This window comes from Elgaria multicarinata, chromosome 20 (genome assembly GCF_023053635.1).
Source record: "Elgaria multicarinata webbii isolate HBS135686 ecotype San Diego chromosome 20, rElgMul1.1.pri, whole genome shotgun sequence".
NCBI classification, from domain to species: Eukaryota; Metazoa; Chordata; class Lepidosauria; order Squamata; family Anguidae; genus Elgaria; species Elgaria multicarinata.
In genome coordinates this window covers 2,426,069-2,444,137 of record NC_086190.1, presented here as the reverse complement: position 1 = coordinate 2,444,137, position 18,069 = coordinate 2,426,069, and the positions used below count along the sequence as shown (strand labels likewise).

At 51.7% G+C, this 18,069-nt stretch overlaps 1 protein-coding gene across 1 annotated transcript in view; it reads left to right on the top strand.

The window, feature by feature from the left end:
• The window catches only part of ACOT7 (acyl-CoA thioesterase 7), a 94,657-nt gene that overhangs the window by 59,464 nt on the left and 17,124 nt on the right, over nucleotides 1–18,069 (top strand). The window contains exon 7 of the mRNA XM_063145357.1: nucleotides 10,408–10,524. Coding sequence (XP_063001427.1) covers nucleotides 10,408–10,524 — 117 coding nt within the window. The remainder of the gene's footprint in view (nucleotides 1–10,407; nucleotides 10,525–18,069) is intronic.

Genomic DNA, 18,069 nt, shown 5'->3' with positions numbered 1-18,069 from the left:
GTGGGTCCGTCTTCTCCAGCGCCCCATTTCCCAGGGTGGCCAGCCAGCTGCTCTGAGGTAGCCCATAAGTAGGGCTGCAAGACCGTAAGGCCTTGTCCACAGTGGCCCCCCGGCAACTGGCGTTTCACCGCCTCTGAACACAGAAGTCCCACTTCACCATCATAGCTAAGAGCTGCAGGTCAACGAACGGATGGAGAATCAGTGTTTAGCCCGGCTTTGCCCTGAGATGCCCCCCTGTTGTGTCCGAGGTCCATTTGGGCTCAAGCCATGGAGCTAAACTTTTTGGGTCGCTGCTGGTGTTGCTAGGCACTTGAAAGATATCAGCTCGTAGGGCACAAATCTGCATGAAGTTTGCACTTGTTAGTTTATATCTATATATGAACCCACCTGTATGCTACGCTTAACCTCTAAGGCCCTCCTCCCTGTGCCTCCGAGGGAGCTCAGAGGGTAGAAACAAGAAAGATGGTCTTCTTGGTGGTGGCCCCCCAGTTATGGAATGATCTCCCTGACGAGGCTCACCTGGTGCCAGCATCATTACCCTGTCGGTTCTTGGATCATCTAGGTTGAACAAATTGTTCTTCGATATGTGGTTTCTGTGGTTTTCTGTACATGCCTTTCTTTTTGTACTTTGTGCAGTGTGTCTTTAACCATTTTAATTTCCGTAAACCGCCCGGGAGCTTCAGCTATGGGGGCGGGGATATGTAACTGTGGAAAGGATGGCTAGGATTTATTTAAATTTTGCAGCCGGCGAAGCCAGACCCTGAATTTCTCCTCTGAATAATTTCGAAAAGGAAGGAAGAAGTTCTTCGAGTTAATCTGCACTCTGCTCCAGATTACCCCAAACCAAAGGAAGGCTTTTTATAAGCTTAATTGCCATACAGGGGGAGGTTTTATCTTTGGGATGGGATTGCAGTATGCAGGCAGCGGGGAGTGAACTATTTAGCCGTTTAGGTAAGAAGAATCTATCGGCAGCGATAGACACTCAGGGCTCTGGAGAATACATCCAGGGGTCTAGGGAATAGATTGGGGTCTGGGGTGCCATGGGACCGTGCTTATCAATGCCCTTGGCCTCCAGGAGTTGGCCTAAAGTTCTTGCTGTTTCTAGGCCTTGTATTTACACATGCACACGTCTCCCTTTACCTGTTCATTCACAGCCCCATCCTACTCACATCTAACTTGGTCCAAACCTTGCACAAGGTTTTGTTTTTCACTGCTGCGCAGCAACACAACTTCCTTGGTGTGTTGCTTCACTGTCCGTTTTTTGGGGGCTTTCGCAGGAGGCTGCAGAACCTCTCCCCTGGGTTGTGTATTCAGCTCCAGGCCCAGAGCTCACACCACGGCGGCGGTCTTTGTCTCATTGCTTTCCCCTCCCGAGAGGGGAGAGACTGCTGTTTCTAACCAGCTCTGGCGATGCACGGAGGGTCAGCGGATCCCCAGGGTGGTGTGATTAATTGGCCGTTGCAAGCGGGGGGGGGGAATGGATGCTGTGTTTTAAGGGGGGGCCCTCTGTAAATCGGGGTTAATGCGTTTCCATTTGTCTCTGACAAGCTAGCACTAATGGGAGGACGGGAAAGAGAGGCGCGTTCAGCGACGCCATCTCCCGAGCGCGTGGGGAGCAGATCCTTCCCTTGTCTGCTGGGCCATTTCGCGCAGCACGGGAGGCACCTCTTGGGTTGGCAAATGGTCTCTTTTAATAAAGGTCGGGGAACGAGGCGGGTGGGAGTTGCCCTCCCCCCCCTCCGTTGCCGGCCTCTCCGTTGCCGGCGCTGTCAGAACTACTTTAGGTTTTTCTAAGAAAAGGGCAGATCAGTGAAGAAACCGAGATGGAGCCGTAGCGCAGCGGTGGAGTGCTTGCTCTGCACGGGGGAGGTCACCGCTTTCGTCCCTGACATTTCCAGCAAAAGAATTCCGAGGCAGAAGGGCCCCGTCTCCCTCCGAGACCCCTGGAGAGCTTCCAGAAGTCGGAGTAGGTAGAGTGAGGCTTGGCGGACCAAAGGTCCAAACCGGTGACCCGGTTCGCCTGATCACCGGGTGGTTAACAAGCTACTGTGGCGCCTTAATTGCCCTGCGTGCGCCGGCTGATCTGCAAAATTACCCTCGCTGGGTGGGGCTCCTCGTGTCGTCCAAACCCAGCAAGAGTGGATTGTCGGGGTACTTGACAAACCACCCAGAAGCCAGGCCCAGTTGTACGGCTGTGGGATGGTTTGTTAACCATTCCACAACCGTACAACAGACCCAACGATCTGCCCTCGCCAGGTTCGGACGGCACGAGAAGCCACGGCAGGAGTGATCGCACGGACCAGGCCAGCCCCAACCAAGGGTTCCTAGTGAAATCAGCTGGCAAACATCCGGCACGCGGTGGGGGGTGGTTAAGCCACCCTGGCCTTTCAGCCAGCCTCGTGTCGTGCGAACTGGCTTTCTGTAAGACAGCCTAGGATATCTGCAAGACAGAGTGGGCCCCGAGAATGCAGCAGTTCTAACAGCGAGGCGCTGCAGACGCCCTACGTGTGTTTTAATGAAGTTTGGAATTGAACTATCACAGAGCTCCGTAGGCAGACGGCCCCAGGCTAGCGGAAAGGCCTCCGCTGCCGGTTGCTGTGGAGAATTTGGGGCTTGACAGACCCAACGGCATCTTAGGTTCAAATAATAATGCCAATGTTTTCAACTGGGATTCAGATTTTCATAGAATCATAGAATAGCAGAACTGGAAGGGGCCTACAAGGCCATCGAGTCAACCTCCTGCTCAATGCAGGAATCCACCCTAAAGCATCCCTTGCAGACGGCTCTCCAGCTGCCTCTTGAAGGCCTCTAGTGTGGGAGAGCCCACCACCTCCCTAGGTAACTGATTCCATTGTTGTACTGCTCTAACAGTCAGGATGTTTTTCCTGATGTCCAGCCGGAATCTGGCTTCCTGTCGCTTCAGCCCCTTATTCCGTGTCCTGCACTCTGGGATGATCGAGAAGAGATCCTGGCCTTCCTCTGTGTGGCAACCTTTTGAGTTTCTGGTTCTTTTCATTCAGGCGCCAGCTGTGTGGCATGAATTCTCGGTGATTATGGTGGTGGTACAAAGTGAGAAGAACTGGCCACTGTTCAGCCTGTGTGGTGTTGCAGCTGTGCTGACCGGGCAGGAGGCTGCTGTTACACCTGTGTCCCACTTCTGGGTCCCTGGTCGATAGCTGTTTGGCCACAGTGTGAACTAGATGGGACCTTGGCCTGATCCAGCATCAGGGCTCTTCTTCTGTAGTCTATCCCCTCCGGTGGGAATTGCTCCATAGGTTTACACGGAGGAGGAAGTTGACCAATTCTTTTGGGTACATTATGCTCCAAAGAAATGTTAGGGGACAGAGGTGAGACGCTGCAAGCAAGGCAATCACTAGTTTTCCTTCGGCATTTGCAGCGGATGCTGAATTGGTCCATATTTTGTGGCAGGGAGGTGGGTCCTCCCTTCTTGCCGCAGAGGATCATCGCTCTGAACTAACTCCGCGATGACTCCCGATTGCTGGAATGTGCACCAGGTCAGGCTGGTCCGAAGCTCTTGTGTGGGATCTGCTCTGTCTCAAAACAAAAGAACTCTGGGGCCGCTGTTCCGTGTGCCTTCGCAGGCGAGGCTGGGGGTGGGAGGCGCGCAGGACCGGCTTGCATTGCAACAGACAAACAAGCAACCCAAAACCTGGAGAGGCTTCACTGCCAAATGGATATCCTATAATTTGGTTGTCATCTGTGAAATGACAAATCTCATCTTGTGATACTGAACACAAAATTACCGACAAATGCCTGGGTAATTATCCTTCCACTTTAGCTAACAGCTTGAACAGAGCGGCTGTAAAGGTTGGGGGGTGGGAAGAGGGATAGAAAGATGGAAAGTTGTAGACCTTAATACATCCTCTGCTTAAAAGTTGTTCCAGTTGACCTTGGGCAAGACATCTGGCTGCTAAAAGTTTCTTCTTCCTCCTCCTCCTCCTCCTCCTCTTCCTCCTCTCCTTCCTTCCTCCTCTTCCTCCTCTCCTTCCTTCCTCCTCTTCCTCCTCTCCTTCCTCCCTCTTCCTCCTCCTCCTCCTCTTCTTCTTCTTGTCCTTCTTCTTCTGGAATGGATGAATGGCTGAGTTTTACCCCTCAGGGCAAACGGTGTTGGGTCCATGAAAACACCTTTGTGTGAATTGAAGTTCACAGGTGAGGAAACCCTGGCTCCAGGGCATCAGGAAAAACCCAGAGAGGCTTGTTTGGAAAGACCAAGCTGGGAAGGTTTATTTCCATTTAGTTCCTACCCTTTCCAAATATAGAACCCAAGGCGACCAACAGCAGGAGTAATAAATAGACAACAAAAGCATTTTTTTCTTGGCACAGAGACATGATGGGCAAAGCTTCACCAGGTACCTTTCCCTGGGTGCGTTTAAAGGCAGGAGCAGGGACAGTTTTTAAAAGTGGCAACCTGACGGAGGCGACGTTCCACCTCCTCCTCTTCTCCTCCTCTTTCAGTAACCTATATCCTGCCCCTCGCCTGCATGGTTCATGTGGTTCTAGAACGCCTGCTGCACATCCCTGGCTCTGTGTGTGTGTGTGTGTGTGTATGCCCCACTTTTCAGTCCAAAACGTGCCCCCACAATGGCTTACGACACAGCCAAACTGAAAACACATCAAAGCCAATTGCGTGGAATATTCCAAACACACACACACACACACACACAAAGACAAATTAATAGGAAAAGCACGAAAGAGCAAAATAGGTCAACAGGGAGAGAACAAAAGTGAAACCAACCCCACCGTGCGGAGAGGAACAAGCCAGTTTAAACTGGCCACACAGGACGAGGAGTGGGACGACCAGGGCGCTGCAGCCGATAAGGCCACGTTTCCATCCCCACCACCTGCATCTCTGATGACCGGGAGATGTGGAACCACCACCTCTGTTCATGACCTGAGTGGGTGAGTGGAACCACGCAGGAGCGGGTCACCCTTTAGATACTTGGACCGACCCTTTTAGAGCTTTCATAGAGCTCACCGGCACTTTGAATTGTGCTTAGAAACCGGTAGGAAGCCAGAAAAGATCAATTACTCTCAAAGTCAGTGCTCTGAAGGACCCTATACACACGCAGAGAGAGAGACTAAAACTCTAGCTATGGCGTTTTGTATTTGTGCAAGTTTCCAAACAGTGGCAGCACGTAGGAGTAGCCTGGAGTTGCTCAAGGCAGGTCCTGCGGGAGCCAGATCTGTTTTCTCCAGGAATGGGTAGGAACCGCACCGCTTCAGCTTGTGTGCCAAAGCGTTCCTGGCCACAGCTTTCGCCTGACAGTTCAGGAGCAAGCTGCCTCCCTAACTCTGGATCAGCTGTCTTACTGAGTGAGAGCGCTTCGTTCTTTGCTGGATTACACCTGTCCGTTCGCCTGCGTCCATCTCATCACTGTGCCCAGCTCAGGTGCTCCACAGCCTCTCCGGAATCAGATGGAAAGGAGAAAAGACCGTTGAATTTCCTGCGGTTCCTCCCCTTTCTGCCTGACGTGGCTTCAACGCAGGAGCAGTTTTGCAAACCGTGGCTGCAAAGATCAGAACAGTCTGAGCCCAAGAACACCCAAATGGGTTTTAAAGCCCTCAACCGGAGTCGCTCTTGGCACTGTTTTGATCGTTGACATCTTTCCCTGAGCTGTGCTTAGGGCAGACACCCCCTCTCCCCATTACGCACGTGGCAGCCGCTGGCGACAGCCACCCCTGTGTCACGTTCCCACCCACTCCAACGTGTGGCCTCCCTTTCCCCCTTGTCCGGATCTCATTCCCCTGTCCCAGTGCCATCGTGCAGCGACGCCATGGTACGGGGCGGCATTTGTCCATGTGGCGGGAAGGCGGCACCTCCTGAGCCTGTTGCTTTAACAGCAGCAAAAGGAGCTAGCGAGGCAGTCACGGTTTCTGGGAACGTGCACTCGCCAGGGTATTTTTAGCCGCGGTTAGCTTTTCTGCCAGTTGAAGCGACGTTGCCCTGCTTCAGGCCGGGGTGCCGTGTGTGTGTGTGTGTGTGTGTGTGTGTGTGTGTGTGTGTGTGTGTGTGTGTAATAGCTAGATCTTGAGGGAATACGCTGAAAACAATGTAGTATAATAAACAATACTCAGCAGTCCTCCTCTGTCGCTTTCTGCTCTGCCTGCACACTGTTTGTTTCACCGTAAGTTGTGGCAGGCGGGGGAAGCAGCCGGCAGCAGCCACTGGTTCTAGGACAGGGAAAAACCACGAGGGCCCTACAGCTGCTTGGGGCCTCAGTCTAATTTCCTGGACAGGAACCTAGCCACAGTAGTGCACGCAGTGGTAATTTCCCGATTAGACTACTGCAATGCACGCGATGTGGGGCTGCCCTTGAAGACGACTTGGAAGTTTCAGCTAGCCCAAAATGCAGCAGCTAGACTGCTGGCAGGCACATCTTACAGAGACCACATAACACCGGTCTTAAAGGAATTGATCTGGCTGCGTATTCGCTTCCGGTCGGAATTCAATTGCCGCTCGCTTGGCAACCCACCTTCCCTTAGCAGTGTCATTTGCAAGGCCTGTGTCAGTTTTGTGTGCAGTAGGGCTGTGCACAGACCCCCACTCCGCCCCGCTCCCAATCCGCAAATTGCGGATCGACCCCGCTCCACCCCGCCTTGATCCGCCTAGGGTCCGCTCCACTCCACTGCGGAGCTCCGGCTCCGAATTGGAGCTCCGCAGTGGCGGGGGCCAGCGCCAGGTAAGGCCCCCCTCCTTCCTCCCCCTTACCTGCTTCTGTCGTGGCCTGCCGCCAGCTTCACTAGAGCCCGCAGCTCAACCCGGAACTGTAGGCCCCGCTTGCGGCCTACACTTCCGGGTTGAGCCGCGGGCTCTAGTGAAGCCGGCAATGGGCTGCGACGGACGCAGGTAAGACCCCCGCCCCCTTGCCCCCTTACCTGGTTCTGCCACCATCGCCGCATAGGCGGCGGCGGCAGGGCCAGGTAAACCATCCCACCTTCCTCCCCCTTACCTGTGTCCGTCCGCGGTCCTGTGGCTGCTTCAACTGAGCCCGAGTCGGGCTCAGTTGAAGCAGCTGCGGGGCCGCAGACGGATGCAGGTAAGACCCTCCTCCCCCTTGCCCCCTTACCTGGCTCTGCTGCTGTCGCCGCATGGGCCAAGTAAACTCCCCTTACGTTTTTTGCGGAGCTCTGGATCGAGGCGAAGGATCTGCCTTCACCTCGATCCACGACGCTCCGCTGCTCCCCCGATCCTCTTCACCTCTGCCTTAATGGGGAAGACGAACCACCCCGATCCGCTTCTGCTTTTCTGGTCAGAGGAGAAGCGGCGCACAGCCCTAGTGTGCAGTGCCTAGCCCCCCTTTGGGGCTACCTGGAGGAGGAACTGTTCTTGAACAGTGTGAGGCTCATAGGTGAGTCTTGTGGTCTCCGTCCCAGGAGGACACCTTTGGGCTTGGCTCCATCCTTCCTCCGAAGAGGAAGATCCCGTTTCATTCTTGCTGCAAACGTCTTGGGAGTTACATCGGCTGGACAGGTTGTGACTGGCTGAGCAAGGCTGCGAATCCGGGCCTCTCTGCTCCTGGCGCAGGGCTTCAACCATTACAGAGTTGCTTCTGAAAACCCGCTCGTCTAGCTGCTCAGCTGGGCCGGCTCAGCCCCTCCTGGGACCTCTTGCTCAGTTACTCCATCTTGTGATCTAACGGTCAGGTTTGGGAATCTTGACTCTCCAATGTTTTGTTCAAAATATGGTCTCTGCTTGTGCTTTGGCTTGAAAAGGACTTTCTTGCCTGGGCCTCTCCTGCACCCTTCCCCCATCATCCCCAATCTTTGGAGTTGTACTCAAACACATCTGGAGGGCCCAGGTTGGACAAGGCTATGTTAGAGACTAGGCAGATGTTGGGCTCTGCCCCCATTTCTTTATTTATTTATTGCATTTTTATACCGCCCAGTAGCCGAAGGTCCCTGGGCGGTTCACAAAAAACCCTTTTGGGGTTCAAACCAGGTTACGATGACTCTGGGGGTATCTCGTTTTTCTGACTAGAGTGTGTCTGTTGTGCTTTGTATTTTATTTAGTACATTTTAAAAATCCTCCTTTCTCAGAGTGTCTTCCCCACCCCCCTCCATTTATCCTCCCAACAACCCTGTGAAGTAGGTTGGGTTGTAAGTGCCTGATTGGCCCAGGTTCAGCCAGTGAGCTTCAAGCCTGAGCCGGGATTTGAACCCAGGTCTCCCGAGTCCCAGCCTGACCCTTTAATGCAGCCTTCCTCCAGGCGTTTTGGACTCCAAAACCCCGCCTTTCCTTATCGTTGATCAAGCTGGCTGGAGCTGATATTAGCTGAAGTCCAAGATACCTGGTGCTTTAACTACTGCACCACACTGATTTACAGGGCTGACAAATCACGTGAGGTACTGGTTCCTCTCTATTCGGCCCTGGTTAGGCCTCAACTAGAGTATTGCGTCCAGTTCTGGGCTCCACAATTCAAGAAGGACGCAGACAAGCTGGAGCGTGTTCAGAGGAGGGCAACCAGGATGATCAGGGGTCTGGAAACAAAGCCCTATGAGGAGAGACTGAAAGAACTGGGCCTGTTTAGCCTGGAGAAGAGGAGACTGAGGGGAGACATGAGAGCACTCCTCAAATACTTAAAAGGTTGTCACACAGAGGAGGGCCAGGATCTCTTCTCGATTCTCCCAGAGTGCAGGACACGGAATAACGGGCTCAAGTTAAAGGAAGCCAGATTCCAGCTGGACATCAGGAAAAACGTCCTGACTGTTAGAGCAGCACGACAATGTAATCAGTTACCTAGGGAGGTTGTGGGCTCTCCCACACTAGAGGCCTTCAAGAGGCAGCTGGACAACCCTCTGTCAGGTGTGCTTTAGGGTGGATTCCTGCATTGAGCAGGGGGTTGGACTCGATGGCCTTGTAGGCCCCTTCCAACTCTGCTATGTTATGATTCTATGATCTCTAGCAGTGGTGCTAAGGTTGTGTGTGTATGTGCAAGCTGGATGAAACCTGAGATACGATTCATTGCCTTTTCCTAGAATCTTCCCATTGGATGCTAGAGAGCGCCAGATTTCCAGCATGTCCAAACGCTCCTCTTTTTTTGGAACGGGCTATCCGATTTGGCCCCCAGTTTATTCAGGGCAGGCTGCGAAGATGGGTGGAGACGCGGCTGCTTGAACTCTAAGCAATCTTCTGCCGCCGTCATGATTCGCCTTCCTCACCCTCCGAGCGGCAGTGGAGAAATCATGACAAGCGCGGCATCTCCTCGCTTAACTGCTTTGTCCCTGCCAAGGGCCTGCCGTGTCCCAGTGTCTGCAGGGGCCATCATGTCCATCGCAACGGAGCAGTGCCGGGTGGTTGACTGGTGTCAAATACCTTTTGGGGAACCGTCTCCCGTTTTTGCCGCCATCACTCTGTCCTCCTTTCCTCTGCCGCCTCCTTTCCCCTCCCTCCCTCCTTCGCTGAGCCTGGGCACAAATAGCTTTGCTCAGTTTGCAGAATAATGCCTGGGCTCTCCTTTGATGATCCGCAAACCTTTCATCGAGTGGAAATTAATTAAAGCCTGGAGGAAGAGTGCAGGTTTCCTTTTGATCAGAGACCATACCAAAAGAGAGGTGGAATCCTGCAAGCCCTTGATATTTCGTTGCCTTTAGTGCTTCTTTTAAAAGCCAGCTGCAGTTTCTCTGAAAGATTCATGGCCGGGTTAAACTGCCAGATTGTTTATTTTTGAAAACATTTATATCCTTTTCCGTATCGCTCAAGGCGCCTAAAAGAGGCAAAGAAGTCCAATCAAGACACAAGGGTTGTTTTTAAATTTTGTATATTAAAGATTTTGTGTTCCGCGTTTGTCTCGTCGTATTTGGCTGCTGGGCGGAAATGAAATGAGTGAAATGAAATTAAACGAAAAACATTAAATTAAATCACTGACAACCAAAGACCTTGTGCTTTTATATTGCATTTTATATCATGTTTTTATACTGTTTGTTTTATACTGAATGGTTTTAATTTTTGTGAACCGACCAGGGAGCTTCAGCTATTGGGCAGTATAGAAATGCAGTAAATAAATAAATGAAAAAGAAGGCCGCCAGGCAGCAGAAGAGGGCGGGGGGTGAGGCAGATCTCCCTCAGCAGGGGATCTCAAACTCTGGGCTCATCCATCACCCCCACCCTTCCTCGTCCTAATCAGCCATGGTTTGGGGACACGCAAGAGAACCTCTGTTGGCCCTCTTAATACTTCGCATGACTCAGATTAAATTTGCTGGTCTTTGAAGACCCAGCTACGATTTCGGAGTGTTTCCTTGAAGCTACTTCCCCCCACGGAGGGGAGTTTAGTGGCGAGGAAGCCAGGACTTTACAGCTGTAATCACGCTTGCCCCGCGATCCACCCGGTGTCCTGCCTCCATGAATAACTGGCCATTCTTGTTCTTCTCCCCCCTCCACCTTTGCAGGTGTGACTATGAAGCTGATGGACGAGGTGGCTGGAATTGTGGCTGCACGCCACTGCAAGACCAACATTGTGACCGCTTCTGTGGATGCCATCAATTTCCACGAGAAGATTAAAAAAGGTAAAGGGCCAAGTACTGCAGACACACACAGCCCTCCGGGGGGTAAGTAGCACGTCCGGTCTCTGCCTCTCGGGTGCCTTCATGGCCCGTCCCCCCGCTCAGAGGCTCAGGAGATAGGGGCGACTGGATTCCTGCACTTCTGCAGCAGGGAGTCAGCAAAGTGGCTACCCTGCCTGGGACATGCAGGGGTGAGGAATAGCCGAAGTGTCTTAAACCCAGTGGTCCGCCTAGCTCAGGCTTGTCTACATTGGCCGGCGTCCACTCTCCGGGCTTTGAGGCTGGAGTCCTACCCGGGAGATGCCAGGGACTGAACCTGGATCCTTTTGCGTGCAAAGCAAGTGGTTTACCGCTTAGATGTAGCCCCTCCTCAGTGAGGAGTGCCAGGGGACAACGGGGCCTCCATCGCCTGCTCCTGATCAAGTAACTCCGTCCCCTACGCCTCCCTGAAACACTGGAGGGACACTACGACAAGCCCAGAAGTTGTAGGAGGCGTCCTGGAGGGCTGAGCAGGCTTTGTTCCTGGAAGCCAGACTTTCTGTCTCACACACACACACGCAGACACACACCTATCACTTTCTCTCGTGCCTTTTCAACTCGTGTTGGCTCCAGACCAGCAGCGCTCCCTGCTTTTCAAGACATCCTGCTTGTGCATTTAGTCCCATCGGGAACTCTCCAGGGTCCTGACCACGTCCTGCCCATTTTTACCTTTTCCACGCTTAGCCGCAGCACTCCCGGACGGAGACCTTCACTGGGTCGTTTCCTGTTCCGGAGGCACAGCCGTGCTCGCCTGCTGCCTGCAGCAAAACCGTGCGGCCCCGTCGACGCCAGCGCCTGCGTTGTGGGCCCTCAGGAGCTCCAGTCCATTGCATCCAACGCGTCTTGATTTGCCTGCCCTGACAAGCGACAAGGAAATTCTGGGCAGTGTCAGGGCTGTAGATTCCGCTCTTAATTTCTGCTCTCCCTTCTTGTCCGTGTTAAAGCGCAGCAAAGCAAAGTGACCCCGACGGTCAATAGCAGCGCTGGGGGCACAGGGACGTGGCCTCTGAATCATGCAGTGTGGCAACAGGCAGCCTCTTCCACGGGCAAGTTCTGTGAGCTCACCAGGAGCCTTCAGTTCTGCCGTTGTCTCTCGCAGCACGCTAGCGTGCCCCCGGGAAATAGTTTGGGAAGTTCTGGGACCCTTTTGGGGCAATGCAAGAAAGCCTTGTGATGGGGGAGTCCTCGATCCAACCTTGTGCAGTTGGGCAGCGAGATGTGAAGCCCGGGAGGGGCGGCCTTTCCTGGCCACGTTGGTCTCAGCCTCGTCTCTTGAACATGTTCGCTTCGAAAGACTGAACTGGATTCAATTAGCTTTTGAAACCTTTACGGGAGAGAATGTGGGTCAGAGCCGCTCACCCCCCCCCCCCCCCAGCCGGGAGTGGAAAGAGACTGTCTCCCGAGAAACTGACTTTTCCAGCTGAATGCCCCGTCTCTGATTACGATGGGAAAATTCCATGAAATTTAGCAGCAGTTCAATGAGGCCGTTTTCTTTCTTTTTTCCTGGGCAACGTTGAAGCTAATCGGAGATTTGTCATAAACGCCACAGACCTACTGCTGTAAACCTTTCTTGGAAGGGGCCCAAAGGCCATGGAGTCCAAACCCCTGTTCAATGCAGGAATCCACCTCTAAGCATTCTTCACACACTCTCTCTAGTGATGGGCCTGACCTAAATGACAGTCATCTAAACTGAGCCCAGAACATCCTACATGCCAACCTTGTGCTCCTGCCCCTGAGTTCTGCGCCCTGCCTGGCCTTACGCGGAGGCTGGCGCTTGGCCTGTCAAGCCTGATATTGCTGACCCCGACTGGCAGCAGATCTCCCCCAGGGGTTCATCCCAGCCCTGCTGCGTGCGAGAGACACTCTGAGCATGTGTGTTTGCAGCTTGATTGTCCGGTGCTCCGCCTGTGGCGTTGCCTTTGGAAGTGGCCTCATGCAGCAGGGCTGAGGAAGACCTCAGCCAGAGCACTGGCGAAGACCAGGGAGGGGCCGTAGACCCAGGGGCCGAGAACGCATTGCGCAGGCTGAGTCTCACGGTGTGGTGTGGCGTTGGTGGGCTTTGCCCATCGCACTGTGCCATCTGCTGTTCCTGCCCGGAGAGAGATTCAGTGCAGCTTAAAAGACTGCAGCCCTGCCAGCAATGGCACATCTGCATCTCGTGGAGCGCCTGACTAAAACGGGCCCGTCCTTGCGTTGATGGAAAGGAAAGCCTTTAGGCCCACTCTGACCAGGCCGAAATTCAAGAGCTCCGTATCTGTGATAGCGCAAACAGGTGCGCAGGGACAGCACGCTCTCGTGACGTTGCAGCGTGCAGGGGGCGGAATCCCGGATTGGGAGGAGTAGAGGGAGACACAGCCAGGGAAATGTTTGGAGATCTTTGTGTCTGTAGCAGGGTGGATGATGCAGCCTGAATGTTGGATAGAAGGGATCCGAGCAGCGGAGACGGGTGTAACTAAGAGGTTTCCATGAGAAATGACGGGAGCGTACATCTAATGGAAAGGCACAATGTTCTGAATGGGGAGGGAACCATGGCTAAAACCATTTTGGTTTTGGTCAGCTAAGGGCAGAGAACCAATTGGGCTGTGGAGTGGAGGTCTTCAAGACAGGGCAGCTCTTGCCTAGGACAGAGGCGCGTCATATCTTGAGCGCTGGGGTCAGATTATCCCTGGCCAGGCTGCACCAGGCCTGGATCCCAGGGAACTGCAGTCCTCCGCCCCACCCACACTTCAAGTGGTTGCCAGAGAAGGGTGCCTACAAGGTAAAAGGCAGAGCAGGGAGTTTTTCCCTTCCCTGCCCATTGGCAATCCCTCATATGGACCCTTGATGCTGTCAGGTAGGGTTGCAAGCTGGCAGCGCATGGGGCACGTGTGACCCCCCCTCTCTCAAACCAGGGATGAGGAACCTCAAGCCCACAGGCTGAATGTGGCCTGCGGGGCCTGGAGCGAAACTCTAGCGGGGAAAGGAATCCCTGCTGTTTCTGCCAATACCGGCAGGGATTCCCCTGGCTGCTGCTAAGTGCTTTGTGACCCCAACTTCTCCCCAATAGGAGAAGGTGTGGGGCAGGTGAAGCTGGGTCCCCAACCAAGGTGCTGGCTGGAGGGGTGCTCCTCCACCCAGCACCTTGGTTGGGGCCCTGATTTAGTTGCACTGTTTCAGTCAACAGACACCTTTCTGGCGCTGCTTTCTCTAGGACACTACCTTCACTGTTGGGGTAAAAAGATCACAAGCCAGACCAGCCTGCCTCTGTCTCTCGTCTTTGCCCTGGCTTCAGAGTAGCAAAAGGAACGGGACAAGGGAGATGGGTGGGAGGTCTCGATGGAGCCGTCTCTCCTCTGTGTTCCTGGGTGCGTGCAGAGTTTTGTGAATGGCCTTTTGCAGTTCACGGAGAAGCCCCCAGCCACGCTACTGGGTCTCTAAACCACACACTGTTCCGTTTCGGTGGAGCCAAGAGGTTTCCCCGCGGCATCCGAATGTTTTACGGTCCTTTGCACGCCTTGCCGCCCGCTCCTCAGCCCCACGGGCCGTTTTGCCCCTCGCCTCGTGGCTGGCCCGTTTCACCCCGTGCCAGCAGGCCGGCCCCTTCCAGCTCGATAGAACTGTGCGCTTTCCAGAGCCAAACGTCGCACACGTTCTGTCTTTCTCTGGGGTAAACGGGGGGGGGGGGAGAGAAGGCGGCGTCTTTTGCTGCCACCCCTGCACCAGGGCACTCGGGGAAGAATAATTGCTGCTTGTCCGTCCTTTCCCGAGACGAATCCATACCAGAACTGACAGCACACCAGCTGCATGGCACTGGGCTGGGCTTGCTTTCACAACCGGCTTTAAAATTTCATGAACCCCGGGACCTGCCTCTGTCTCCAACAAGATTTTTCTTTTTAACCATAATGATTGTTCTCTGTCTTGGGCATTTAGGCAGGGAGGAGGGGCGCGTGTCATCGGCTGCGGTCAGACGTCCAGGGTGATATTTTTCTGCTGTCTTCATATTCCTGTCTGTGCCGTAGTGACACACAAGACAGGACAGGTGGGGAGGGGCGCGTATGGCTTCCCTGGCCTTTCTACCTGGAGTCGTTCCATTTGTGTAACTCGGATGTCTCGAACTTCTTTTTGCTTGCGGCCGAATTCCATTTCAGACAAGCCCACAGGACCACTTTCCGCCAGTGGGGAGAGCCAAGGACGAAAGAGGCAGAAGAGGACTTTCACCTTTTAGATTTGGGGAGGAGTGGGGGGGGAGAACTGCACAAAAGCCTGAAAGCCCCCAAATGATTAGTGGTGTGGGTAAAGGAGGTGGAGCCAGGAAGAGGGGGCGTGGCCATCTGTGGAATCCCCGAGGGGCCCACAGGGACCCCGAGTGAGCCAGATTTTGCTCTCAGTCCTGTGGTTGTGCACCCCTGGTATAGCTCAACACTCCACACTTTTGTTTCTATTATGGCAACTATATACGGTAGTACAAGGAAATTCGGTGGTGCTATAACCAAGGATGGACAAACAAAAATGGTGGTGGCAAAGAATAAACGTAATGGCAGCAGCAAGAAAAGCAAAGAAAGGGGAACGCTGCGTTCTGACTGAATGAGTGTTCGCTCATCTCCCAAAGGGGATACAGCCAGAGTACATCTTGAACTTCCCAGTCCCCATATATGTTGAAGAGCCTCCGCATTTCTGTAAATTGATCCTCTCTGTTCACCTCCTTTCTCTAGCTCAGCCTTCCTCAACCTGGGGCGCTCCAGATGTGTTGGACTACAACTCCCAGAATGCCCCAGCCAGCTGGCTGGGGCATTCTGGGAGTTGTAGTCCAACGCATCTGGAGCGCCCCAGGTTGAGGAAGGCTGCGTCTAGCTCTTTGTATGTTTGCCCATTTGGTCGTAAAGGCCAGATCCTGGATCCTAGCGCAGCGGGCATCCGTTGTGAAGACCGGGAAAGGCCTGTCTGGTCCAGCATTCTCTCTGCAGATCCGTCAGCCGGATTCTCCAGTGGGAAGAAGCCCAAATCTCAATATGTGTAGGGAACACGGTGGACGGTTCTTGTCCCTCCAATTTATAAATGATACGCTAGAACTAGGGGGTGTGGAGAACCCTTTTCCTCTGAGGAACGGTTAGGTATTTGGTGTTAAGTATATGAAAAGAAATACTTGCTTAGTCATTAAAATTGTGTGTGTATGGCTATCTCAGGGTTAAACAGAGAAAGTCTATCTGTGGGCAATTACCTTGAGATAGAGGCTGTTCTGGGAACCTTGCCAAGATTCTAAGTTAGCCTCATCACAGCTGTATGTAATGTAGATAAGAATTGTGTAAGATGTGTATATAGTTTCTCACTTGTGTAAAATGGAACTGATCACTGCTTACTGATCACTGCTCTATAATCACTGCTCTCTGTGTATGCCTCAGTGTGCTGATCTGAACTGATCTGAATTGAACTGCACAGAAGCCTGAAGGAAATAAACCAGCTCTGCTGTGTAAGACCTGCGTGATGTGTGTTTGTTTCTGAGCACAAACAGAGTTCCAGAAAGAGAAAAGTTCTGGCACAATAACCCAACAAAGGTTATGGGCCCAGTCCAGTCCAGGAAGCCTACGCTAGCCTAATCCAGGCAGAAGAACCAGAACTTGATGGGAACGGTGCAGTATCAGAACCAGGAGTCTGCTAAAACAGAAAACTGTTGATGAAGGAAGACATCAAGCTAAAGCCAGTGCTGCAAAGTGAGGAAAAATCTCAGTCGGCTGACTCTGAGGAGGACTCTGAGCAGGAGGACGGTGAGATACCAATTCCTAAAGCAGAGGAAATGGCAGGAGCTAATATGTCTGGTTTGCATCAATTGTTAGAAAAGCTGAATGACTCTAACTATGCATTATGGTCTTACAAAATGCAAATGTATCTGATTCAGGCTGAACTGTGGTATGTAGTCACAGAGGATCCACCAGATAGAGCAGATCCACAGAATGCTAAATGGTTTAAGGATGATGCAAAAGCAATGGCAGTTATTGCATTAGCTGTGGAAGACTCTCAAATTTCCTTCATTCAGTTTTTGAATACATCAAAAGAGTGCTGGAATGCGCTACAAGCTGTATATCAAAGAGAAACAGCGGGCAGTAAAATAATTCTAACCCGGAAGCTGTATGGAATGAAGCTGAAACCAGGGGAGTCTATGTCAAACCATTTGAAAAGCATGAGAGAAATCTTCAATCAACTCAGGGCACGAGGGATGGAGTTTACAACTATACACCAAGTCTATGTGATTTTGTCAAGTCTTGATTCATCGTACAACGCGGTTGTCACCATGATGGAAAGTCAAGAGGAGAAAAATTTAACCCTTGAGTATGTAGCTGGAAAACTACTGGAAACCTATGAAAGAAGACAAGCTTCAAAACAACAGAGCCTTAAACTTCCTGTGGCTGAATTTCAACAAAGCCATAAATCTTCTGACGTGGTGGCTGCATTAAAGGCAAGGAAATGCTTTAACTGTGGTTCCACAGGACACTTAAGGCGGGATTGCAACAAGAAGAAGAAGAAGCTGTCAACAGCAAAGTGGAGAGAAGAAAACAACATGAATGAAGCTGAATCAACAAAGAAGTGTCTTCTAGCAAGAGTCAAAGAGACAATAAATCCTTGGTTTTTGGACTCTGGGGCTTCAATAAGTATGGCAAAAGACAAACTTTCATTTGTAACCTTGGAAACTTCTACTTCAGAGCAAAAGTGTGTTACCCTTGCAAATGGAACAAAAATCCAGATTTGTGGTGTGGGTAATGTATATTTTGATTGTCTGGGAGTTGAACTACAAAGTGTTTTATATGTACCAGAATTAGAAACAAACCTTCTAAGTGTGTTTCAGTTAACAGAAATGGGGTATGAGGTTTGTTTTACTGAAGAAAATTGTACTATAAAACAGGGAAACAAGGTGTGTGTGCAGGGAATAATGAAAGAATCTTTGTATGTGATTAATACTTGTACAGAAAATGAAGTTGTAGCCAGCAAAGTCACAACAAAAACAATAGCCAATTGCAAACCACACCAAGAGTGTATCCATTTAACTCATAAAAGGTTTGGTCATGCTAACTATAAAACAATTTCTAAGATTCCAGAATTGTGTGAAGGGGTGAAAATCAAACCATGTTCTAACTATGTAGAATGTAATGTATGCAGTGAAACCAAGTGTCATAAGTCAAACATTCCAAAACATAGTGAGAGAACAACAAAAAGAATTTTTGAATTAATTCATGCAGATCTTGCAGGTCCTTTTGAGACAAGTCAAGGAGGAAACAGATTTTTCTTGTCTATTGTTGATGATTACAGTAGATTTGGATTTGTGTATGTGTTAAAACAGAAGAGTGAAACTTTTGGAAAGTTCAAAGCGTTTGTTAAGTGGAGTAAAAATAGATTTAAAGAACCTATAGCTAATCTAAGAACGGACCGGGGAGGTGAATTTCTTAGCAACCAATTTAAAAAATTCCTCAGTGATGAGGGTATACAACATGACCTTACTGCTCCATATTCACCATTTCAAAATGGAGTTGCAGAAAGGAA